Raw genomic sequence first — 25,208 nt, 5'->3', positions numbered from 1 at the left:
GGGAGGGTAAAATGTGTGCCTATGAGAATGTTTAATGAGTCACATTTGCATACAAATAGTTACAGAGCACTCAAATGAGTCAGGAAAATTCACACAGTTTCTAAAAATGAGTGCATATGTTAATGCAATGGCAAGGCTGAGATTGTAATCGAAGATAAGCAAAAATATTTACTGCTCTGATTTCAAAAGAGACCTTAACTTCTGCCCATCCCTTCCACCTACTACAACAGCCTCTGAATTGGGTAATATTTGTTCAATTCAGATCTCGCCAGTGTTTATCTATATAGAGCTTTGATTACTTTTTTCTTCTTGGGTGGGAGGGTGAATATTTTTGGTACAATCCAACATTATTTTTCTTGCATGAATGGCAAAGTACATTATATCTATATCGCTTTCTAGTTTGCGGCCACAATATCTGCTGACTTTCTTATCCTCCCTTCGAGGGACAACGCTTAAAAACAGCACTGTGAGACATCTTGAAGGTTATCCGAAGTAGGGCATGGAGCAGCGCTCACCCACTGATTACACAAGGCTTTGCAGAGAAAAGGGCCTTCTCTTGAAGGTTTATCTCCTACCTGCTGGAAACACCAGGGTGGCAAACCTCTGTTACAGGCACGTAGTCAGCCCAAAAGGAGCATGCAGTGCAGGTAACACCCGAAGCTGAAGGACTGTAACTGGACAGGATTTCTGGCAGTAAAAAAATCAAACGAATAAAGTGAAAGTTAGTGTAGTCTGAGGCCTAGAGTATGTATTTATGAAAGATATCCAGCAAGGGGGTTATAATGATATCTGTGTGTCATAAATAAATTGTGTGTCCTGGTAAAAACGGGGACTTGGGCTCGCATGGTCCGGTGTGCTGCTCAGGGAAGTCAGCAAGTGTCGGAGAGCTGGGTTTTGTGCAAAGAGAAAGGCAGAAAGGAGCTGCTGGTTTTTTGGAGAAGGCTTGGGTGTGTGCTTGCAGACCTGTGTCAGGCAGTATCAGAAGATGCCTTAAGATGACTTAGGATGAGTACAGCCTTCCGCTGCTATAATGACCAAGGAAAAGAGTGCAGTTCATGTCCAGGACCCAGAAGTCTGCTTGAAGAGCTCACTCTCCGTTACAACGGTTTATAAAAGCTAAGGTAACATAACAAAGAGCAGAAGGCGAAAAGAGGATTTTTCTTTCTCTATGCCTCACTGCAACAGCTAAACAACCCAAAGATGACTCGTGTTTGCAATCGTGCTGCCACAGCAGCTATCACAAGCACCTACCCGTGCCATGGGTGACACTTTCTCTGCTGTAGGGGAGGACATCACGTGAGGACTCCAGGAACTAAGCACTGCCTGACTTTTGCATCTGTCATCCCTGCAAGCTGCCTGGTTTTAAAACACTAGCAAAAATGGCAAGGTAACAGCTTGTGTTTGTTCTGTCATCCCCCCACTTCGAGACCCCTGACGCACCGAGAGACAGACTGCGGGTCAGGTTCTGCTCTGCCCCGTTCTTTCTGTAGTCATTTACACCTGTACAAACTGAGTGGAAAACATGCAAAATGGCACCATTTTGTTTTGATAGTGTTTTACCCTCACTTTGCAGGGGTGAGAATGAATAGACAGGGTGCAAGGCAGTGGAGAATCAGGGATTCTGTGTATTAAAAAAAAACAGCGCAGACAGCCACGGGAAGTGTCAAACGTGATACAAAGGGACTGTTCGTGCATTCACGCTCAGCATCTGTGATCCGGACAGTATAAACAGAAGTCGGTATTTTTTTGTGCTACGTGGGGCTTATAGGGTTTTGTTTATGCGCTTTAAAAAACCAGCAGACCCGCAGGGCTGAATGTTGCAGGGTGCTTTGCAAACACCGATCTCGCTTGTTCGCGGCGTTTCAGGAGCCTCCTCAGCACACGCTGAGGAATTCCCTCATTGTTGGGCGACGGCGAAGGCTATTGTCAAATGACGGATGCTGGCTCCCTGCCACGTGATGTCGGAGCCTCCAGTTTTAATTAAAAACCCTAAAACAATCTGAAGAGTCGCCCGTCTGAAGCTCCGATTAGCGAGGATGCCTGCCCGCTCCCAACGCATTTAGGCAAGTAATAGCAACGGGAAGGCAGCCTTTCTGTCACTCTGCGAAGGGTTAAGATCAGCGCCCGCGTGTGGCTCCCCCCAAAACAGACCTTTGATGCTCGGAGCCAAGACACGTTAACATATTCTGAAAGGGTGGACACTGAAGCAGTCCCTCGGTGCGGCCGGGGAGCTGAATTCACAGACGTGCGAGAGTCACGACGAACAAAATGAGCGTGGTGGCTGAAAGCAAGCTGGTGGAGCCGTGACTCGAGGAGAGGGAAGGTAACGACTGGGGGTGCTGAGAGCTGCTCTTATCTGTGTCAGCTTCCAATGACAGCTGGTGATTACTAAAAAGGCATTATGGCCTTGTCCTCCCCAGCAGGAAAGAGGCTGATAGGAAAACCGCAGTAGAAATAACGCGAGCGTGTTTTCGCATAGGCTGGCTAGAAAATAATTTAACCTGCACTCTGCCTGGCCGTTATCAGCAGTGCCCCATAGGCATCGGGGTCGAAGTGCATCCTGGGGAGTGATTTGAAGGAGAACAGCTGGAGAGAGTTTTCCAGACTTTGTTCCACGCGTGGAGGGTAAGGATGCAGGAAAGCGTGAAGATATCTGGGTGGGAAAAGGACCAACGCATGGCAAAGGCTGGCATCGCTCGCAGAGCAAAGGTTATGCTCAGCAATGCGCTAAGTTAACAGAGCTGGAAAGAATGGGTAACGAGAGGCTGAAACAAGAGCAAGCTTCTTTTTCGCCTGGAGCACAGGGGCAGAGCCAGTGGAGGGATGCAGAGTGATGTTAGTGGCTGTAGGTGCAGGTTTTCCCCTTATTTAACTATATGGGTTGGGAATTGATTGCATTTTTTTGGTGTTTGGAAGAAAATCCCATGCATCCTGGATTTTGTGTTGGTCTCTCTCATACTATAAGCACACTTGAGAGCTATTAAGCAGAGCAGTCACCAGCTAAGCAGTTAAAGCTGGGCTCTGACAGGTTTCCCAAGCTGCTTCTGAATGTCTTTGGCAAATAAATTCCTCCTCGCCTGCTAATTTAAGACTTTTAAAATAATTTAGCTCTCGAGTACATAAAATAAACTGATTATCTTGTTCTTTACAGTCTAAGGACAGAATCTATTTAGAACCTGAGCAGGCTGGCTAGGTGCAAGTGGCAAGTTTTAGATAAAATTCACTTGCCAACCCAAAGCACTGAAACAAATCTTCTCTCTGCTCTCACAGGCAACAGCTTTACCAGCCAAACCCCAGCTGTATCCCTCATATACATTCACAAACTCACCTGAAGCTGAATCCAGAGCTGCAGGGCTGACAGGGAAAGGCTTCCTGGGTTTCACTGTCTTTGCATCAGGCCCCACAAGAGTAAAGCATCACGATCACTGGGTCTCCATCAAAGGAGTATCTACGGCCTGTGTCGTGTCTCACCCATGGCCACCCCTACAGCAGCTCATCCACGCGGGCAGCCTGCTTACCCTATAGAGGAATGTGCATTTGCAGCTTACACACACGTGCTTAACTCTCCTCAACAGCGGAGAAGAGAGCGATTGATATACTGCAGATTGCCAATTCTGAAAGGTGTGCTGCTGCTCCAGTGCAGAGAAGAGAGGATCATCTCCCAAAATGGCAATGCCTTTACCAGGTTTAAAATAGGAACGTCTACATTACAGCAAAAAAAAAAAAAAAAAAAACACCTAGACAGCAAAAAATTACCTAAAACTTTCCCATGACATTTGTTTTTTCTTGATAGAATCTATACGAACACTATTGAAGACAGAGCAGGAGCTCACACAGAAAAGAAGAAACCATCAAAGCAGAACATAGTCACTCTGTACTAAACAATTTATGCAAATATAGTCAAATAGCAGCAAGTATTCAGCAGAGGTTTTACATCAGATATGACTTCAAAGTGATGCTGGATATAATGGAAAGGTCTCGTACCCCAAAATTATACTGAACGGACACAGGAAGAACGATTTTCCCGTCATTCTTCAGGACGCTTTTCAGGATGTCTTACCATCATGCTTTCGAAGAAACCCAAGAATATTGTCATGAATATTTCCTCAGAAAATTCTCAGAGAACTGACCTGATGTGTAAAAGACCAGTGCTTCACAGCCCGGCCTTCCCCAGTTCAGACCGCAACTTGGGACTCCCAGCGTACCAGATGAATGCCCCACGCAACCACTTCTGGAGTCTCTTCCCCGGCAACTTATGTGAAATTTCATATGGATTTCATTGTATCAGTCTTGAGCTTGTATCTCCCAGAGACTAGAGGACTTACCTAGCTAGGGTTAAATGTACCATAACTTACTTTTTAAGTGGTCCTGCCTATAACAGGACACAGAAATGTAAGAAACATCTTCAGAGGCATTCACTTTCTGAGTAGTGTTCTTTATTTTAGTTCCTGATTTCAAATGGGTAAGGAAGAGAAATAAAGAAAAAGAAAGAAATGATTGGATATATAAACCTTGAATTCTCCTTCTTCCGTTTCCCTTTAATCCTTAGACATCCTTGTTTGTGCTCCAAGTCCTACTCCAGATGTGTCTGGCACCTTTCCTCCAGCTCAAGCCAAACAACCCAGCACTCTTCCTTCTCCATTCTGTCAGCTTTACCTGGATCCTACAGTCACCTCGCTGGCTCTGCACCGCCTTGTGAGTTCCCAGCTGGAGAGCGGGCATTACAGAACCACAGAATGGCTTGGGTTGGAAGGGACCTTAAAGATCACCTAGCTCCACCTTCCCTGCCCTGGGCAGGGACACCTCTCACCAGCCCAGGTTGCTCAAAGCCCCATCCAGCCTAAAATCAGAGGTAAAATCAATCTGTAGGCTCTGAAAACCTTACTGGAAACTGGAATGTCCCTTATTACAGCGAACGTCTGTCGCCCCCAGAATCACTTACTAGAATATCCTCTGTCCTACCCTCAGAAGGGACATTCCCTTTTCAAGGAAAAAAAAATGATATCTGTTAACTTTAAACCAATGGTCATTTGTGAAGCAGCTGACCAGAAAATGTCCTGGTTAATAACGGCAGTTCTGGCTGCCAAGCCTGTGATAGATGGGACCTGTTACTTCATAGTGCTTGGCATTTTCATTACACTTGAGATATTTAAGAACAACTCCCATTGACTTCCCATGTGGTACGCAGTCTCCTGACCAAAGTCTGCTTTAAATGACTTGTCTGTCATCGTCATCACACAAAAAAAAAAAAAAAAAAACAACTTTGTAGCAGAGGCATGGATTGAATTAAGTCCCCCACAGCAGAATTCAGCTGTTTTATGGGAGCATCTTGCCTCTTTTACAGCCCTGTGCATGTACTGCTGCAATAACTGAGACAGGGCTCCCACAGAAGGCAACCTCCCTCACTATGTAAGTCACAGCTATGCAGTAAATGAATAAGCAGTGCCATAACTGAAGTTACCACAGCCAAAACCAGGCTGAACTATGGCTCAGAAATGCATAAAGCTTACAGCTACGAGCATCTAGCCTAGAGGTTACACACTGCGGCCTGTAAATCCCCAGTACTGCACAAGACCCTAACAAGAACTTGTTCTTGCTGAAGGTCCATTAATCACTGTTCATTTTCTGTCTGTTGTCAGGAGTTTTAATTAAAATGTGCCAAGTCACACAGGAAACAAAAAAAAAAAAACAAAAAAAAAAAAAAGAATTTTCAGGTGTCTAGGAAGTCTGAGAAGCAGCCCTGGCACAGGCCATCCACATGAGGACCACGGTACCCAGTTAAACCTCACGTTGGCTGGGCTAAGCAGAGCTTGACTCGGAAGCCAAGGGGGTACCAGGATAGATTTAGAGTTTTTAAACTTGTGCATTAGGTTGAGAAAAGTCACTGCAAAAGCAATGATTTTATCAATTGTCTGTAACCAGTCTTGAAAGACAGGATTAGTTGTAGACACCTACCAGAACTATGCCCTACGTCAAGTGAGATGAATCCCACCTCCAGAATCCAGAGACCTGTAGGGCTGTGAAAGAAAACAAGGAGCACAAAAGCACAAAACCCATCCTACTGAAGTGAAAAGAAAGCAGAGTGACACGGCAGGAAATGAAGAAACTACAAAAAGTCCAAATTCTGACCCAAGTTTAAAGAAGAACAACTGAGATCCTCAACAAGGTATAAACCAGCTGTTGTGTTCTGGCCTAAAATATCCTAAAAAGCTTGTGTATCCTTTTAATCTTTTCAGACCTCTTGTCTCTGCTGGAAACAATAGCTCGAGGCCTTAAGTAATTTAATTTTGAGTCCATTCCCAATTACTTTTATGTTGCCAAATTTAAACATCTTGAGCGCACATATAATTTCAGTATTTTGATAAAAGAAGTAAAAGGGCTCCTCGAGCATGTGTCTTGTACTACTTGAAGGCACTCAGCCTTCTGGAGTGATTGACACGAACAATGTGGTGGAATCATCTCCAACTACACTTGCAGCTAAAAACCCATCGGAAGAACATATGACTTTAATTTTGCCAAACTGAACACCATCGCCTCCACCATCTAGATTTTGAAAATGACTGGACATAACCTTCAGAGGACCTCCGACAAATATTAAATTATAAAAACACACAGCTTGTCTTTTCCTGCAATCACCTATTTGCAAAGATTGTATGTGCACCAAACTTAGACACGCACACAAAAAAAGAACACTTGCACAGTTGAAATCTGATAAGAAAGCTCGGTGACCTTTTGCTGATCTCAGATGAAACAATGAGGTACATATTTGGGGTTTATCCTGTGCTTCACCTCAGCATTACTCCACGTTATCAAAAATGAAAAACTTTAACTTTTAGAAACTGAAAATTACATGGTCACCTCCTCGGGGCTAGGATTAAAGGCAGCATTTTTAAAGGCACCTAGCCTTCAGTTTTAGTAGTTGAAGAGAGATTTTTCTGGGTGACAGTGCCTAAAATGCAACGTAAGCTTAGTGATACTTTCCAAAGTACCTGACTTGCATTCACTTAAATAAGCAGCATTTCAGCTTTTTGAAAGGCCCAGTTGAAGCCTCTTTATATCTTCCTACATTTTAATGCACATTTTTGTGCAACTGGCACCTCTCAAATTAAAATAGTACATAGTCACTTAGACCGTCCACAAAAGAAGTCTGTATGATGTCCTTTAATAGTACCATGCTCAGATAATTCACGCCAGCAGTCCGTCTCCAGCCTTCCAGGGGAAGGAGTTGCCATCGTACAGAGAGAGAACTAAAATGACTAATATACCCGATTTTTAAAGACTAAAATCAGGTATGATGACTGAGAAAAATTAGTCATCTACGGTGGAATTCACCTCACTTGGCATCTGTAAGTCAGGCTTCTGATCAAAACTGGTCGTCTAGCTTCTGCTGAGAACTGCCGGGGAGAGACGGCCCCCAGCGAGGAGATTCGTTCCATCCAGAGGTGTCAAACAGGCACTGAATGAATCATGCTCTGCAGGTGTCTCTTGTTCTCTCTTCCCGCTGCAGAGAGACAAGGCACCAGCCCTCTAAATAGCTAAGATAAGGTGAGATGAACCTCACCCTCATGGGTGAGTCTGCCAGGCCAGGCTCAGCATTCGAGCTCCGTGCCATCCAGGAGATACCTTTGCCCCAGAGCTACAGTGGCAGGCTCCCTCTTGTTTATAACCCCTCTGGCCCTTTGAAATTTGCATCCTTTTCTTTACCGTGGCAAGCTTCAACAGGACGGGTGGGTATCCTCCACCTCAGTCTTATCTTTAGTTGTTGGGGGTGCGTTGCAAGCAGGAGGGTTTATACGTCCTCTGACGAGGAGAGCACTGAATCCGAGGCTCTCACTACCAGGGTAAGTTATCTCACGAGAAAAAGAGTTTATAAAAGAGAAGCAGCACTTTGCCTTCTCTCCCCCTAAGCTTTCCAGAGGAATTTAGCCATCATCTGAGCACATCTCCTGGATCAGGCCGCTCAAGAGATTTAGACACGTACCTGTTTTGTGATTTCCAGTTGGGTTTATGCAGCAGACAGTGGCCAAGAAAGTCAGCTGAACCTAGATAATGCTGACTCCGAGTTCATGGCAAAGCAAAGTTTTAAAAGCCTGAGAGACCTCTCCAGATCTCACGTGGTTCAGCAGGACCTCTGCGGCTGCACGTGCGTTTGGGACTGGGTGCACACGTTTTAAGTTGCATTTCCAGTATCCGAGCCCTGTGTGGAATGAGCCTCCCCAGACCGTAAAATATTCTGCTCTACACGTTAGGTAAAAAGCAGCGAGAACGCTGTGGGTCCTGTCCCGACACAACCAACAACAATAGCTTTGGAAACCACTGAATTAGTGCTGCCTGCTTAACCCCACGAGGCTTTCCATCACCTGAGTGAGGTATCCTAACCAAAGTGAGCAGGAGCACGAGATCATAGATTCACCAGCCATTAGATCGCAGTTGCCGTACAGCCTTCGTTCTTCCCCTAAATATATGAAATATTATTATTACAGAGCAACAACAACTGCACAGAGCACGCTATACAAACACATCTATTCTTAAAAATATAAATTTACAGTTTGACGGGAGTGAGGTGGCAGGACCCTATCTGCAAGAGTTATTTAAAACCTTCTCCCACCAATGCAGTTTCCAATCCTTCCTTTTTTCCCAGTGACATTAAGCCAAGCATTAATCCTTATCAGACCTTATTCACACAGACCCGAACCTAAAAATCAAAGTCAGGCCAGAGTGAGAGGCTGGGGGAACTGGACCTGCCAGGCAGGTAACTGATGAAAGAACAAGCCCCTTTTTTATTCCTTCATTTATTCCTCGGCGCATGCTAGCTACTGTCAGCAGCCTCATGACTGGCTCTCCTCTCTTTTCCATCTAAAACAGGTTTCTTAGAGAATTGTTGAAGGGTACAAAACTTGCGACATTTTAGAACTATATTAATTTAAAAGTAGTTCTAGACAAGCCAAGGTAGATGAAAACCATCTGCTACGTAAGCAGCGTGCGAAGGGAGGAACTCATTTGATCCCAGATTTTAGCACAGCCACAGAAGTTACGGGGACACCTCACCGGTTCTCTATAAGCACTTCTAGAAGACACGCTGCCTAAATTAACTAAAACACAGACATTACAATAGTAGGAATTATTCCGTAGTCAAAGAGTATAATTATTTTTTAAAGTAAAAATAAATAAATAAATAAATAAATAATAAGAAAAATAAAAATTAAAAAAGTTATTATTTTTTAAAGTAAAAAAAAATATTTTTTAAATTATTTTTGGGGGGAGGGTAAATAGGTGAGAGTTAATTGCTGGATTTAATACACCTCCCAGCAATAACACTGTGCCAGTGAGATGCTGCTTTCAGAGATTTCATGGCAGTATTCTTCAAGGAGCATCAGCTAAGCAGCAGCCCTGTGCAGGTGGCAGTTTACATACAGAAATGCCTTCAGGGCACCGGTCCTGCTTATAGAAATGAGAAACCCTACACGACAGAAGAAGACGTTAGAGCTGAAGTGCCTGGACCCGGACTTCATAAAAATGTCCCTGCAGAACAACACCACTCCTGCAGAGACACCCATCTTTGCAGGATGGTGCTAGAAAACGCAGTCTGAGCAAAAAGGCATTCCTGCAAACTTGGGAGAGTGATTGTACAGCAGTAAGCATGTCAGAACTCAACAAGAACAGAGGCCTGTCTATCCTACAGTCCTACACTTTGGGCCAAAAAGCAGAAGTCTAGGAAGAAAGTAGAAAATACATGTGTTTTGGCACAACATTTCCCAAGCCTCTCAGCTCGGGAATATAAGAACAGCAGATGAGGGATGTTTGGAAGTTGGGATGAGAGGAATGACACCGTACAAAAGCAACATTATTCAAAAGCATATTGGGAGGGGGGGAGAGGAAAAGAGATCTTGCCGTTGGCATCTGCAAAGGAAGGCGTTTGGAAAAGGGACTCGGAGAAGGTGCGTCCATGCATTGCCTGAAGAAAACCGTGGCTGCTGGGAAGCGCGGGGGGAGTTATCCCTGCGGCAGAGTGCAGGGGGATGAAGGCAGGCAGGGGCTCCCAAGGCTCACCTGCAGCAAGGCAGGGTGCTGGGAGGCACAGCTGGGGGTGGCAGCGGGACGTCTGAGTGTCGGGGGTGCAGGACCTACGGCAGGAGGCTCTGGGGACAGGGGAACAGACGGAGCATTTCGGAAGCAAGGCTGAAGGGGGGCAGGCGTCCTTGGGACAGAATGGGGGGTTCACGGTGGGGTGGGTGGAAGGGACACGAGGATGCGTGTCCTCGTGAGGCACCTGGGAGCGATGAGGGGCCCTGCTGCAGCAAGAGGTGCTGCCAGAGGGGGACCTGAGGGGCCCTGGGGGGGAAGACCCGGGTGCTGGGATGCAGGGTTCAGCCCCCCCCTGGCAGCAGGGTTGTTCCCCAAAGGCCCTGGGAACAGGGAGATGTCCCCCTGCTGCCCGCTGCTTCTCCCAGGGAGCCACCGTCAGCGTCGGCACACGGCCGCACACGACGGGCACGTGGCTCCCTGCGAGGCAGAGCGGCGGTGGAGCAGGGGGAACGAGGTCGGCCTGCCGCTGGCATGGCACGGAGCAGGGCACTGAGGCAGGGGAAAAAGCAGAATTTAATTAAAAAAAAAAAGAAAAAAGAATCCCTTCCCCCAAGGCAGCTGCAGAGTGCAATGAAACCCCCTTTTAGGCACAATCAGCCCCGAGCATCTGGGCAAGGATGAGGTGGGTGCAAAGTGCACGGGGAGGAAATGTGTCAGCTGCAGCATCTGAGAGCAGCAGAGCAAACTCAGAGACGGGAAATGAGCTTGCAAAGTGCACCCAACAAGATGATCGCGGGGATAAGTTGCTTCTATGGAAACTGCAGCCCGATGAACCAAAAAACAGTTTGATGGCAAAGTTTTAGCAGGAGCCGGCTCACGCCTGGTTTCAGCTACATTCCCCACCCCCTAAAAAAAAAAAAAAAAAGGAGAAAAAAGCTGCACAATGTGTTTCTTGTTATGGACGAAAAAAAAAAAAATGGGGACACAGGTTTTTTCCTGTATGGGCTACATCATATTAAGCTGTAAGTTTAGTTCTGGACAAACAATCTCTTGTTGCATCTCTGGGATGGAGGTTAATGAATTCCCACAGATGATGTTGGCCAAACAGTGGTCGGCTTGTGACTTGATTTCCAGCATCATGATGTGAGGGGATCAGTATAGAAAAGCACTTTGAAGGGAAGAGGCTGCCTACAGCAGGATTGTTTCTACAAGCTAATTGTACTGAGTGCAGCTGCACAAAGCTGGATCAACAGTAATAGAAGGCGGCGCAGACTTCCTGACGCCAGCCCCGCAGAGCTCCCACCAACAGCCTGGCAATTCCAGATTGTTTTCCAGACCTTATCTCTCCCCCAAGTTTTTTTTTTTTTCTTTTGCCTTTTTTTTTTTTTTTTTAATTTTGTGACCGGAACAAAAGTAACAGGAAAATCCTTTGTGAAAGTAGAAAACGCTGTTACAGACCGGTGCGTTTCGCAGAAGTTGTAACTAAATATTTCGCATGCAGAGACTCTCTTCCCCTCCCGCTCAAAAGGAATAAAAGGAGGGGGGGGGTGGGGGGAGAGAAAAAAACACACACCAAACTTCTTAAAACTCCTTTCTTTTGAATGAATTCGAAACGTGAGGCGAACAAAAGGCACCGGGCAGCCGGGAGCAGCGGGGTTTGGCGAGGTGTTTCACCTGGCGCGTCGCAAAGCCCCGCACCAAAACCTACGCGGTGGTGTCAATGACTTGGGAAGGGGCCAAGTTTGACGGATTTTTTTTCTTTTTTTTTCAAGTCCAGTTTGAGGCAATTAAATCCATTTGCGTTTATTCCTCGATAAATAAATGTCACTAACAGCGACGGGGCACAAGGGCAGTGCTCCCCCCCTCCTCTCTCTCTCTCTCCCCCCGCCATTTCCCTCAGGCGCCCCAAAACTCGAGCGGGCTGACGGGGGGGGGGGGGGGGGGGCGCGTTTTTTTACCTCACAAAAAAACCCCAAAGCCCCTCCGGAGCCCCCAACCCCCTCAGCAGCACACCCCCCCCCCTTCCCGAGGCGGGCCGTGAGGCGTCCGGCTTCGGCTGCCCCCGCTGCAGGTGCGCCCGGGAGGGGGAAGCGGGGCCGGGCCCGCCGCCTGCCTGCCGCCTGCCTGCCGCCGCCGCGGGCGCAGCCCCGGTCGCCATGGCAGCCGCCTGAGCGGCGCCGCCGGGCCCGGGCGGCGAGGGCGGGCGGGCCGAGGGGGGGGCGGCGGCGAGGGGCTGATGTCACGGGGCTGGCGCCGCGCAGTCCCGGCCGGCCCCGGGCTGAGGGAGGGGAGGAGCGGGGCCGAGCAGCGCCGGGGCCCCCCCGGGGGGCAGGGGGACGGGTGAGGGGGGGGGGGGGGGAAAAGGCCGCGGGGCCCCCCACGGCGGGGCCGGGCGCCCCTTGGGAAGGAGAGGGGGGGGAGGCGAAAAGGGGGAGCAGCGCGGGTAATTAACCGGGATGTTAATTGGCGGGGCGGCTTTGCGGGGTTGTTGGCGCCCGCCCTCCGCCCGCACAGCACCGCGCGGCCGCGCTCCATCGCTTTTGGGGCAAGTTTCGTCACTTTTGGTCGTGTGCGGCCGCCCCGCCGGAGCCGGCTTTCCCTCGGGTGCTGCTTAGCGTGAGTACGGGGAAGGAAAACGCGGAGGATCTCAGCTTAAAATCCTGAGATAAACCCTCCAGTTAAACAAAAATAAGTAATTTCTTGCTTTATTCTTTCACTGACGTCCCACTGGCTGCTGCCACCGGCAGCAGCCCCCAGGAGCGGGCGGGAGGCAGCTGCCTCACGGCCTCCCCCAGCCCGGCTCTAACGGTCCCAGCAGCCGCCCGGCCGCGCGCAGCCCCGTGCGCTCAGCCCGCCCGCCCGCCGCGCACTATTTACTCCCTCAGCTGAGCGGCCGGGCCCCGCCCCCTCAGCGCCGCCATTGGCTGGGCACGCGGAAGCCCGAGCGGCCACCCCTCCCCTTGTCGCTGCGCCCCGATTGGGCGGGTGCTCAGGTTGATGGACGGGTGCTCGGCGGCCAATGGCAGCGCGCGCGGGCCGGGCGCGGCGGCGCGGCGCCTATAAAAGGGGGGGCCGCGCGGCCCCGCGCCTCAGAGCGAGGTGCGGCGGCGCGCTGAGGGGAGGAAGGCAGGGCGCTCCGCAGGGCTTCCCCCCCGTGCGTTCAAACAGCTCGCTCCGCTCCGTCCCTCTCTCTTCCCTCACCGCCTTTCAGCGATGAAAGCCTTCAGCCCCGTGAGGTCCGTGCGGAAAAACAGCCTCTCGGAGCACAACCTGGGCATCTCCCGCAGCAAAACCCCGGTGGACGACCCCATGAGCTTGCTGTACAACATGAACGACTGCTACTCCAAGCTGAAGGAGCTGGTGCCCAGCATCCCGCAGAACAAGAAGGTCAGCAAGATGGAAATCCTCCAGCACGTCATCGACTACATCCTGGACCTGCAGATCGCCTTGGACTCGCACCCCAGCATCGTCAGCCTGCACCACCAGCGGCCGGGACAGAGCCCGTCCTCCAGGACCCCGCTGACCACCCTCAACACAGACATCAGCATCCTCTCCCTACAGGTAAGCCCCTCTCCCTGCCCTCCCCGGGGGTCGTGCAGCCGGGACATCCCCACCAGAAGGCTGCCCGGGCTGCTCAGCAGGCTGACGGCGGGGTCTTGTCTCTGCTCTCTCCTTGCAGGCAGCCGAGTTCCCCTCAGAACTCATGTCAAGTGACAGCAAAGCACTTTGTGGCTGAATCCGACGGTGAGTAGAATACGCCTCATTTTCTTCATTAAAAATAATAAAAACTCCAGGTTAGAGTGGTTGGGCTTTGAATGGGATTTCCCACCCTGGCATGACTGTCACTTGCAAAACAAATAACTCCTAAAAGTTCACTTATAGTTGACTTATTATCGCCAATAACTCTCTTATTGTTACCAATAATCCTAATCCAACTGTAAAAAAAAAAAAAAAAACTAGCCTCCCCACTGAGTCTTGCAGTCCAAAGTGTGTCTTGCTGCTAGGGTTCATTAAGCAGCACAGGCTGTCTGCTCTGCTACTGCTTAAAGCAAATTCTCTGGTTATCTCTTCTTGAAGTCTTAACTTCCTGGGCCAAAGTGACTGATTAAGTTGGGAATCTTGGCACAATTCCGTGAATTCTGTGATGTGGGATCGTCTGCACTATCAGTTAAATAAGTGACTGCTTTTAATCAAATAATTGCTCTAAGAGGCAGACTGGCGCCTCTGAGCATTGCGTTTGCAGAGATCTAAATAGAGATTGGGCTGAGAATCCTCTTTCTACCCTTTCCCTTGAGTGTATGTTATTTTAATGTTCAATTTGCGCTCTTGAGAGCGAGTGTGTGAGCGTGTATGTGTTGCATCTGGACGCCAGGGTTTGCCCAATCTTTGAGTGTTTGGTTAAATGTTCAAACTGTGGCTTCCTCTCTGGCGCCAGTCTGTCCGGATCTCTGCCCTGTTAGCATTCTCCTAAATATGCCTCTTTTCAATCTCTTGCAGGTGTTCCACTGATGAGTGTTTTTTTTTTTTGCACAAGAAAATGTCTACAAGATTTTTTTTTGAGGTGCTGAATTTATTTTTCAGCTGTTTCTGGAGGGGGGAAATCTACGTTAACTAAAAGGACCTTTAAAAATGATTAAAGAAGAAAAATCAAGATTGATCTTTATCCCCACCCCATTCTTCAACTTGGACTGAACCTAGTTATTTATGAAGAGACTCTTAAATACCCTTTCCCTAGTTGGAAGGCTTCCTTTATATACTATTCCCAACGTGGGGAGCGAAACAAAATCTCACAAGGAGTTGCCCATTTTAAAGCAGACTTTGCCTTTTTTTCCAAAGGTGGAGCGTGAGTACCAGAAGGATCCAGTGTTCAGTTTTTTAGGAGAGTCTGTGGTCAGAAATTACCTTTCTGACACAAACCTAGGACTGAATGCTGTGTATATATTTATATATAAATATATATATATGAGTGAAACCTTGTGAACTCTTTAATTAGAGTTTTCTTGTATAGTGGCAGAAATGTAAATTTCTGCAAAAAGTGTAATGATGTACTTAATCATGCTAAACTTTTTATAAAAGTTTAGTTGTAAACTTAACCCCTTTTTATACAAAATAAATCAAGTGTGTTTATTGAACTGATTGCTGGCTATTCTTTGGGGACCAACTGTTGGCTGGCTATGATTTGTGGTGTTTGTTTTTTAAAAATACTTAAACGTTCTGTTACAGTTTTACTGAGTAAAAGCTCAAATATGTAGAGAATACAAAGAATAAAATTACCTGAAGTGAATAATGATTCTTGTAACCTGGAAAGTCTTATTTGAATGTATATGACAAACTTCCAAATGATCTGTCTGTAAACAGAGTGAAAGGAGCTAGTAAAGTAATTTATTATGGAGGGGATGCTATTGACAAAGTGTTTGGAAACATACACAAAAGCGGTTAATCCTGAGACATTCCCATGGAATGTAACTTTTTTTTCCCACCCCTACAGATGATTTAGTGCTCGGTAGTGATGCCCCGGATCTGTTAATTTGTGTTCAGAGTAATCGCTCCGAATTAGGGGGTTGTGGGTGGTTATTAGTCCCCCAACTATTAAATTTCTCTAAAAAGGCTTTGAATGTGCGAGCTGGTGATGCGTTAACATGGGATCTGAAATGATGAAGTGACTGTTGCCTTTCCACACTGGAATTTTCATGCTTCCATGCAGTATTTCAATGAAATGGGGTTTCTAATCAGTTGCAGCAGCAGCTCTGTATGACTAAGATACTGAGAATTGAGCTTAAATCACTGTTGTGTTACTGATTAAACTTTGGCTGCTCCTAAAGGAACTCTTTCTCCATAAGAATTAAATTAAGTTTGAAATAGGACTCTAAATTCTTGAAAGCCAGTAACAGCTTTTCTCTTTTGCCTTCAGAAACTGTGCAATCCGCCCTACTTATTGAAGGGCATTAACGTACCCTCCGAGCCCACTCTAACGAGCATTGTTCATTACATCTCTTTAGTTGTCATAAGACGGGATGTGGGAACTGTGCCTTATCAGATGATGTTCTAATTTAAGCTCAGTTAGAAACCCACCTCACACAGGAACTAGATTTTTGAGTCCTACAAATGAATTAAAAGAGGATCACAAACGAGGGGGAAACTTCACTGATGTTTCGGGTAAGTAGCGCTCCCTGGCAGGCCTCACGCTTTGGGCGTGTTTAGGGTTTGGGGAACCTGGCAGGAGCCTCACCTGGGGCCAGCAGCACTTTCACCAGCGGGCAGGTGGGTGGATGGTGCGCGGGGGCAGCGGCAGCAGCTGCCTTTCCTTGCCCTTGACACCAAATCCATTCGCGCCGGCTGGGAGAAAGCCAGCGCTGATCTCTTAATACAGCCGCAGCAGCGCACCTCGCCCAGGATCAACGCGATCAGAAGACAGAAGGGTTCAGCCGGGAGGGGGGAAGGCCAGGGATGATCTTCTCACAACGCATCCAGCAGTGATTAAGGAAATCTCTCCCCATCGCAAACACTCGCTGTGCCTCCTGCGGCCGAGCCCTGCTACTGTCTCAGCGCTCGGTTTGTCCCAACTTGGGGCGATGAACGTTTAACCCTGACAGCGCGGTAGTAACAGATTTCATCACTACAGCTCTGCACGTCGCAGTTCCTGAAATACTCCTTTCTGTGGGTATTTTACCGACACGAACAGTAGCAGATTCGGGGGGTCAGTCAGTGCTGAGGGCTTAGTCCTTTCAAAACAGTAACAATCTTAACATAATCACCACCCCATTTCTCCCTCAAAGCTAATTTTTCACCCTGTTGTTCGTTTTAGGGTGAGAGCACACTGAATGTCACATTAAACCCATGGTTTAGTTTATGAAGTTAAAGAGCTGCAACAGGCAGATCAACCCCTTCGGAAACTGAGGCGTTGCAACTTCAATATTTTTAAGCTCGGGGATGATTAATACACTCGTAGAACGAAACAAATTTCCTCGTCATGCATAGCCAAAAGAGAAATTCACAATTTATGAGGTGTGGGGAAATGAACGGGAAGAAAAAGAAAAAACACAAACATGTCTTTAAAACTGTAAATTAAGAAAAGAAAAAAAGTTTCCTCTTTCACAATTAACTAATTCATCATCTCCACACCGCATTCCTCTGCTCAGAACTAGGAGCTTACCCCACGTGCTCTAACTTAGGAGATTCCCTCTCTGGGTTTGTTCTTAAGACTCTGTCATGCAAAAATAAACAGCAAGGTCAAAGCTTAGTGCGCAAGAATTTATGTTAAGGCTTCAAAGTTTCCTTACAGATTTGGGCTTTCTTTATTCTCTGTCATTGCCGATGTACCCCCAGAAGACATTGGGAACTCTGTGAACTTGTCACCGCTTTCTCTGGCCCGTAACTCCCCAGCGGAAGGCCAGTTGTTGCCAGCATCCCCGTTAACTCTCAGCCGAACACGCATCAGGAGACCCACACCCAGCTACGCGCTGGTGGGCAGCCGTTGGCAACGATCACATTTACACGCTGTAAACGTCGAGTAGGCCACGCACGAAAGTTGCAAATGCAAAAAAAAAAAAAAAAATTAAAACAAAAAAAAGATTTAACGAGACTGAGGGTGATTCTGCCCTCACCAGTCTTCCAGAGCTGGTCCCTTCCCAACAGTGGGACCAGCCCTTGTGGCTGCCCTCGCCACGGACGCGCACCGAGACGCCTCATTCGGACATCCAGGGAATGCGTTATCGGGCATTTACCGCACGCGTGTACCGGAGGAGTTCCGAAATCCCCCTCGCACACTCGAGCGGCACGACTCCCTCCGGCCCATCGCCCACCAGGTGTAGGGGATGCGTCCAGCGGCCCTCCACCGTGCCTCCTGCACCAAGCCCAGCCACTCGGAGGAGCCGTGCGAGTATTTTGAGGGCAAAAGCTGACTCCCGGCTACACCAGCAGGTACCCGAGGCTTGGGTCGCTCTCCTCCAGCGGTGGCCCGGGTGCGTGGAGGGCCACTGCCACCCTCCGGCCCGGCCGGGGACAGCAGCTCCTCTCCGGCACCCACCTCCCGCCGGCTGGGTGCAGAGCAGACACAGATTTGCTGGTTGTTTTTTTTGTTTTTTTTTTTCCGTTAAAAGGATGAATCGCTCGATTCTTTATGCTTTATGAGGAGATACCAGAGCCCCGAGCTTCCGTGCTCATTTTGCAGTTGCAACGGGGCAAGGATGATTTAGCTAATTCAGCTCTGCTAGCTGGGAATTTCGCTCTTAAGTAAAATGGTCCCAAAATTTTGAAGGAAGAGTTGCATAAAATGCCGTATTGTTAAAAGGCAAAGTACCATTTGATAAGCATTAGGTCATGAAGGTTATATTTGACTCTGGAAAGCAAAACACATCCTCTACCCAATCTTATGTGTTAGAGATTCTCCCATAGAAATCTGCAATCTGGATCAATTTATGCAATGTGGAAAATATATTAAATGATTTACTAATGAGAATACTGTATTTGTGAGTAAGCATCTCTTCCTGTTTACCACTGTCTTTGCTTGCTTACATGCAACAAGAAATGATTTACACAGCCTTTACTGGAAGTTGTAAGAGAGAAGGACAGTAGAATGCAGCTGTCACGTGGCAGAAGATTGAGTAAGCTGTATAAACATTGGCACTGAATATTAGTTGGAAAATAGTTTTTACAAATGTACTCTTTAAAAGCACCATTCTACAAAAGGATTGGTATTTTCTATTCTACAGAAAAATGGAAATGTTTGATCTTTGAAATCCAATTTATCTACATTAACATCATCCTCTCTAGGAAAGCCATTTAAGTTGTAATTCTAAAATGTAAGGACCGAATGCAAACAGTACTTCAATGAAACAAAGCTTATATTGCACAGCAGTAGTCAATGTTTGTGTAAGCCACATGCTAAAGCAAATTGAAGGAGGAAACAAAAGAGGAAACAAATGCAGTTGCTTTTGGAATCAATCACAGCAACTGAGAGGAACTCATGTTTCAGTTTGTTGCTTTCCTAGGGGAAAAAAAAATATTAAAAATTAAGGGACACGGGAGAAAGAATGTAAATAAAGCCAAACTTACTGCTGCTAGCTGCCCTTGGAGCCAAACCTTTACCTCCTGTCTGTCCTCGCAACACTGTGATGAATAGACAGATAGCACAATATTAAATGAAGTTTTTGGACCTATCCAGATTCAAAACAATTCGACTACATTAGTTAGCAGTACCTTTTGCCAAAAAGAATGTAATTATAATTCTAATAAATAACCTCATAAATTACACCATGTCTGTGGCAAACAGTTTTACAAATATTTCAGGTATTTCTACATAAAACAAAAAGCTTGAGCCGGCTCTTAAGTGTTACTGCTGATGGCAAAACTTTCAGTGGTCACAAAAAGCTTTTTTTTTTTTTTAAATATATATAAAAAAACACAACTGGACTGAAAATCTGCTAAATTTCACTTGCATTTGAAAAAAATTGAATTACTTTGCTACTTACTTACCGTCTTGCACCTGGCCAGGCACGGGGCACTGCAGCCCACCCAGCGCAGCGCTCCCACCGACAGCTGCAGCAGCTGGTGCCTAGGGAAGAGCACGAGAGCAGCAGTAAGCGATGCTTCCTCCACATGCTTGCAGCATCTCATGTTCTCTGAGAACAGGCTTCCAGATATTTCATGTGTGTATATTCAGCACTGGAATACCCTACCCAAATCGTACCCATCGTTTTTATTTTTTCTCATCCCGAGAAGAGGCGTAGTGCTCAGAAGGTGGAGAGAGAGGGCAGGAAGAAAAGGGGAGGACAAAGTTAATGTCCAAGACTAAACATCTCACACATATTAGAACGGGAAGACCAAAGCAGAATACCTTGCCTTCAAGAAGCAATGAGCAGAGCCCCCGGCTTCCTGCCCGCACCAAGCACTACACTCAAGCCCCAAGTTTCTTACATCGCACAGAACTATGCGGGTTTAGCTCCGATCTGACACCAGCATCCGAGGGAAATGCAGCCCCTGGAAGTGTCCTTCAGACACATTTTCTGTAAATCTCAGGCTCATCCGCATGCTCTGTATGATCTTTTAGAAACTCATTGACAGGCCCATGCGGTACTCAAAGAGAAGGAAATCCACTAACTTGGCAGTCTGATGGAAACTGAAGTAGAGAGGAGAGGCAGCAGGCACTGGTGCTGAGACTTCTGCCATTTTCAGACCTGTATTTTCATAATGAGACATATCAACGCACTCTAGAAAAGACAAACACCTATGGTGTCAGAAAGGCACAGGGACTCAGCTCATTGGAAATGGGATAAAATGTTACACAGACATCATTATGTAGAAGGTTAACAACAAGAGATGCAAAAAGATGACAGAAAATATCCATCTTCTAACTGTTAAGGGTAAGAGATATCTGACCCCAGGGCAAGAACATATAAAAAAAAGACCAAGAGTATGAACATTTTTTTTTAAAGGTTCAGATTAAGTTTCAACAGAAATTAATATACAAGGCATAAGGCAAGGGGAAGGCTATTTCACAAAAACTGGTTAAGCTCTTTCACAACTTCTTGGAAAAGTATCTCATTTGTGCTTTTGTATTTCTGCTTGTAAATACATGAAAAAAAAAACTGTGCTAGTGCTGGGGGTTTGCTTTTTTAATTAACAAATTTGTGTAAAACACGTTAAGTAAACCTCCCATTAGTACTTTTCAAAAGACATAACAGTGAGGAGGCAGAGCGAATTACATGTCACATCTATAAACTCAGTCTGGTTCTTGTTAAAAAGCTGTTTTACTGCACATAAACATTTCCACCCAACAGATATGAAGCAAGGTGCTACACATGTGGACACATGCTGTTTACCAGTCCTTATTGATTCTCATTTTGCTCAGATTATGCCATCATTACCCTTACCACTCTTACAGAAAGAGCTGCAACTCTTGGTTGGAGCTCACCTATTACATAAGTATTAAAATCTAAAGTAACTATAACATCAAATTCCTAAATTCCACTGTAAATACACTTTTTCAGTCATTCAAAAAACTTTGAGCTCCTTAGAGACTGAACTTTTGGACTGAATTCATTTGATTTGACAAATGTTTCTATATGCACCTATCTAAGGATCTTTCTTTCTATCCCACCGATCTGATTAAAAAAAAAAAAAAGAGACATGCTTAGAGGGAAAAAAAGGTTAACTGGAAGTTTGGAGCTTTGTAATCAACACATACATAAAAGCTGTGTATGTTAAGCACACACCACATCCAACATGCAATTAGCAGTTTATTGACAGCATGAAGAAAGTTCTCATAAACTGAAAATCTGAAACAGATTGTCACTAATAGTGAATAGTATGTTATTTTTTGGCAGCTTTGAGTGCTTGCTAATACTGTTATTGCTATCTTAGGAGGCTTTAAGGTCAGCAATATTGTCCAACAGATAAAAGCAAGGTGGAAAATACATGTCTGTACTGACATTAAATCTTATTGCTCTTGATGCTTCAGGCAGTTGGTTCATACTCATCTGTGTGAGCTGCCCTAACACCATCAGGTTACAGTGCAGACATACCCAAAAGCAAATGCTGGAGGGCTTTAGTGAAGGAAAAATTGCAACTATTACTTTGCCTAATCAATTACTAGATATCTATCGTTATGTTGGAGGCACTGTAACACTGAAATGTAAGTTTATATGGTAATTGTAAGGTAACTGTGTGACACTTTGATGTAAGGCATAACAGGCAAAGGTCTTGGAAATGAACACTTGCAAAGAGACCTTCAGCTGGAGCCTCTAACATAACCGAGTATTTCATCCAACAGGCATACATAGGCAGTTGTCAGGTTCCTGAAGGGGAAAAGAAAAAAAAAGCTTCATAAATGTAATCAATTTCAAGTATTAAAAAACAAAACACAACAAAACCACACCGCAGAACAAATCACCTACTACCTTACTGTATTTTAGTCTGAACTATAGATTTTATTTTTTTTAATCAACTGATAGCTTCCACACATTTCTTAAGCACTTAATTACAAGTCAAGAAGGAAAACTATTTCATTTGATGCCTATAATGCTGGTGAATGATTTAAGGTATCCGTGAAAACACTTGAAGGCTACAAACACTTCTTACCTTTCCCTTCAAAGTTCTGGGGTTTAAGCAGCTCAAACAAGTAATTTATCAGCTGTTGAAAGTGATGAAACAGAGCTTCACTGATGTGGGGGAAAATAATGATCTCCTGGTTAAGACTTTGAACTGGGAATTACAAGACATGGTTCTTATTCCCGGTTTCCCACAGACTTTGTATGTGACCTCCGTGAGTCATTTCACTCCTTCATGTTTCTGTGCACGTGTAGAAATGGGAAGTTCAGCTCTCTCTCTTGGGAATTCATATGAATCAGCATGTCTGAAGTGGCTGGACACTGGGCTGCCTTTGTAACACTAAACTGAACAGTAGCAGCAGCATTCTTGGGCATTAAAATTGGCCATTTATCCTCTGAAATTGTACCTGCCACATGCTCGAACAATTGCCAGTCATGACTAGGGAGTTAACGTGGCCTAGAAGCCCTCCCAGAGTTTTTAAATATCATGTTTTGTTTTCAAGAGAGATTATCAGTATCGATAGCAGAAATTCCATTGCAGTAGGCCAGGGAACGGTCATTAGCTCGTTGTGTTAATTCAAGCCCTCATTTTGCTTACGTTACTAAATAAATAGCTGAGCAAAAAGCACTGGGCACACTCACACCCCTACGTAAGGAAAAAGCTGTTTCTTTGGGCCTGAATGTAGATAAGGAAGATCATTTTATGTAACTGTATTTTGCTTAAACAAGCATGTTAGATACATATTCTCTCCTTTCTCATCCTCCTCTGGTAGGACAAAGATGATTTACATTTAGCAAACCCTTGAGGAACTGAACAGCACAATGTAAAGAGGCAAAACAAAAGCCTGAACCATCCTGTGACAAAGGGGAGACACAGCACTGGAAGTGCAAAAGGCCTCTTTTTAGCCTCTTTAAGAGGTTAAAAAGCAAGTATTTTCACTTGGATTCTTCCAGACACACACCTTTGAATATGAATGTTAATAACATTTTAACATGGAAGCAAAAACCCAACACGAAGAGCAGCTGGGCCTAAGGTCACTGAGCAAAGTACAGGAATCAAACTTGTGACTGGAAGCCTGCCCATTAGGGTCACATACAAGAAGTTATTAGCCTGACAAGGAAAATACCCTGTTTTACTTCTGTATTTGAGTTGGCAGCTACGATCATATGTATCCCATATGACTGGAATGGTCTGGGGTTTCACTTTTGTTGTTGCATTGCCACTGGGCCTCCAACCAGACACGTGCCCCATATTACTTTATTTCAGCTGCAAAGACAGCTTTAAAACGTGAACTTCTGTATTTGAACTTCTATTTCTGCTCCTCTGAGGGGTAGTTTTGCAACTCTTGCTCTTTCACAGGTAGTTACACCCAGGCCTACCCCTTTGGGAGTCTCATCAGTGACAGCCGCTGCCTTAACCAAACCTCTGTTCATTACGCTGCCTAAACCCAAAAAGCGTAGGCCAGAATGGCCAGGGGTCATCTCGTGATTCCTCTTGTTCAGTTGTTTTACTCTCAAGAGCTACCAGTGAATGAAATTCTGCAACTTCCCTAGATAACCCTAACATTACTTTAATTATTAGAATGTTTTTTTGTTTCAAAATGTGTTTTTTTTTTTTCCCACCACAAATCAAAGTTGATTACTTTATGCTCCAATGATGGAACTTCTTATAATCTTTCTGTAACAATGGTTTACATATCAGGAAATTATATCCATTCGGTCTCCCTTCTTTTAAACTCAACTGATCCAATTCTTTCATTATTATATACTTGTAGGTCACTTTTTTTCCTCCCTTCCCCCCTACCCCATTCTCCTCCAGTTGCTTATTAAAGGTGCTTAGGTCTGGACACAGAGCTTCTTCAGCAGCGGGGCATACCTCCATACCTCTCTTGCATCGTACAATACTTCCATTAATATATCCCTCAGAGATTTCCTTTTCTTCCCTCCACCTTCAACAGTATCACTTACGTTGTTGACTTAGTATTAGTTTACTAACCATGCTAAAACTCTATTGTCTTCTGTGCTAGTTTAGTGGGTTATACTGCACTTTATATTCATGCATTTGATTTCACTGTGATAAGTTCAATACTTTATACTTACCTTTAATGATATCATGTTCATTTACAATCCCCTGTATCAATTGATTCTGTTCTCCAGGGTAAGACAGGTTCAGACAAGAATAAACTTATAAAGTCTGCCAGTAAGGTTGCTAACAGAAATACTAAATAAAAATGGACCAAACAGCCTTCATGTGACCCTATTTTGACATGAGATAATTGACAACCGCTCCAGATCTACCTTTTTAAGAAGCCTGCTTTCACTTCATTGCATTCGCTTAGCCTTTGACCATAGAAGTCTTACAACAGTCAAACATACCACATCTGCTACATCTGTCTTCTGCAAGCCACTTACCAAACCAAAGAAAATATTTGAGCAAATTGATAAGGGTAATTCCTGAAAACTCCATATTGACTTGCATACTTGAAGCTTAAACATCTGATGAATAATAAAAGCTTGATGAACAAAGTTATTGCAGGTAGCAAAATAAAGATGACTGGTAGCTACCTAGGCCTTCCTTCTTCCCTTAAATGTGGGTTCCAATCTGTCCTTTTCTGTCCTTCAGTATCTGTATTTCCATACTATAGCTATCCCTCCAAAAACAAACAAAAATAACCATAGCTTATAGGTTGTTTTGACTGGAACCTCGGCTTCAACAGGAAAGAGGCCACACTGACTTAAGCTGATCATTGAAAAAAAAAAATGCTTAAATTACTATCTGAACTAAAAACTGTTGGTATGTTAGGTCTGAAGTGTTTGGATCTTCCTGATTTGTGGATCTCAAAAGCTTTCTGTTAGTATTTTACTAATTTTACTAATTTCTTGGGATTACACAATTCCCCTGTATATTTTGCTTTATAAAATAATTGAAGAGAAGATAAAAAATATTCAAAGCTAACCCCTGGTGCTGTCCTATAACAAGCCAAACATTTATATGGAATCCACTTACCTTGAACTATTTTTCTGTTTCTGCCTGTTTTGTTGTTGTTGTCAATCCCCCCCCCCCCCCAAGAGCTTTAAACAGAAAACCTTACAATACTGAAATGTGAATGCATTTTGATGATGTTTTCTTAACAG

General features: G+C 45.4%; 2 protein-coding genes across 2 annotated transcripts in view; one reads left to right on the top strand and one right to left on the bottom strand.

Moving 5' to 3' along the window:
- LOC310896236 (uncharacterized protein) overlaps positions 1-19,494 on the bottom strand; it is a 177,600-nt gene extending 158,106 nt beyond the window's left edge. The window contains exon 1 of the mRNA XM_083828285.1: positions 19,081-19,494. The gene's annotated coding sequence lies outside the window, so the exon portion shown is untranslated. The remainder of the gene's footprint in view (positions 1-19,080) is intronic.
- On the top strand, positions 13,124-15,158 carry ID2 (inhibitor of DNA binding 2). The gene is made up of 3 exons (XM_083828286.1): positions 13,124-13,587; positions 13,706-13,770; positions 14,524-15,158. Exons 1-2 carry the CDS (start codon positions 13,240-13,242, stop codon positions 13,760-13,762), a joined length of 405 nt encoding a protein of 134 aa, XP_083684412.1. The 5' UTR covers positions 13,124-13,239; the 3' UTR covers positions 13,763-13,770; positions 14,524-15,158.
- Positions 19,495-25,208: the final 5,714 nt, after the last annotated feature.

The sequence above is a fragment of the Anser anser genome (assembly GCF_964211835.1).
Source record: "Anser anser genome assembly, chromosome: 3".
NCBI classification, from domain to species: domain Eukaryota; kingdom Metazoa; phylum Chordata; class Aves; order Anseriformes; family Anatidae; genus Anser; species Anser anser.
This window is presented reverse-complemented; position numbering and strand designations above follow the sequence as displayed.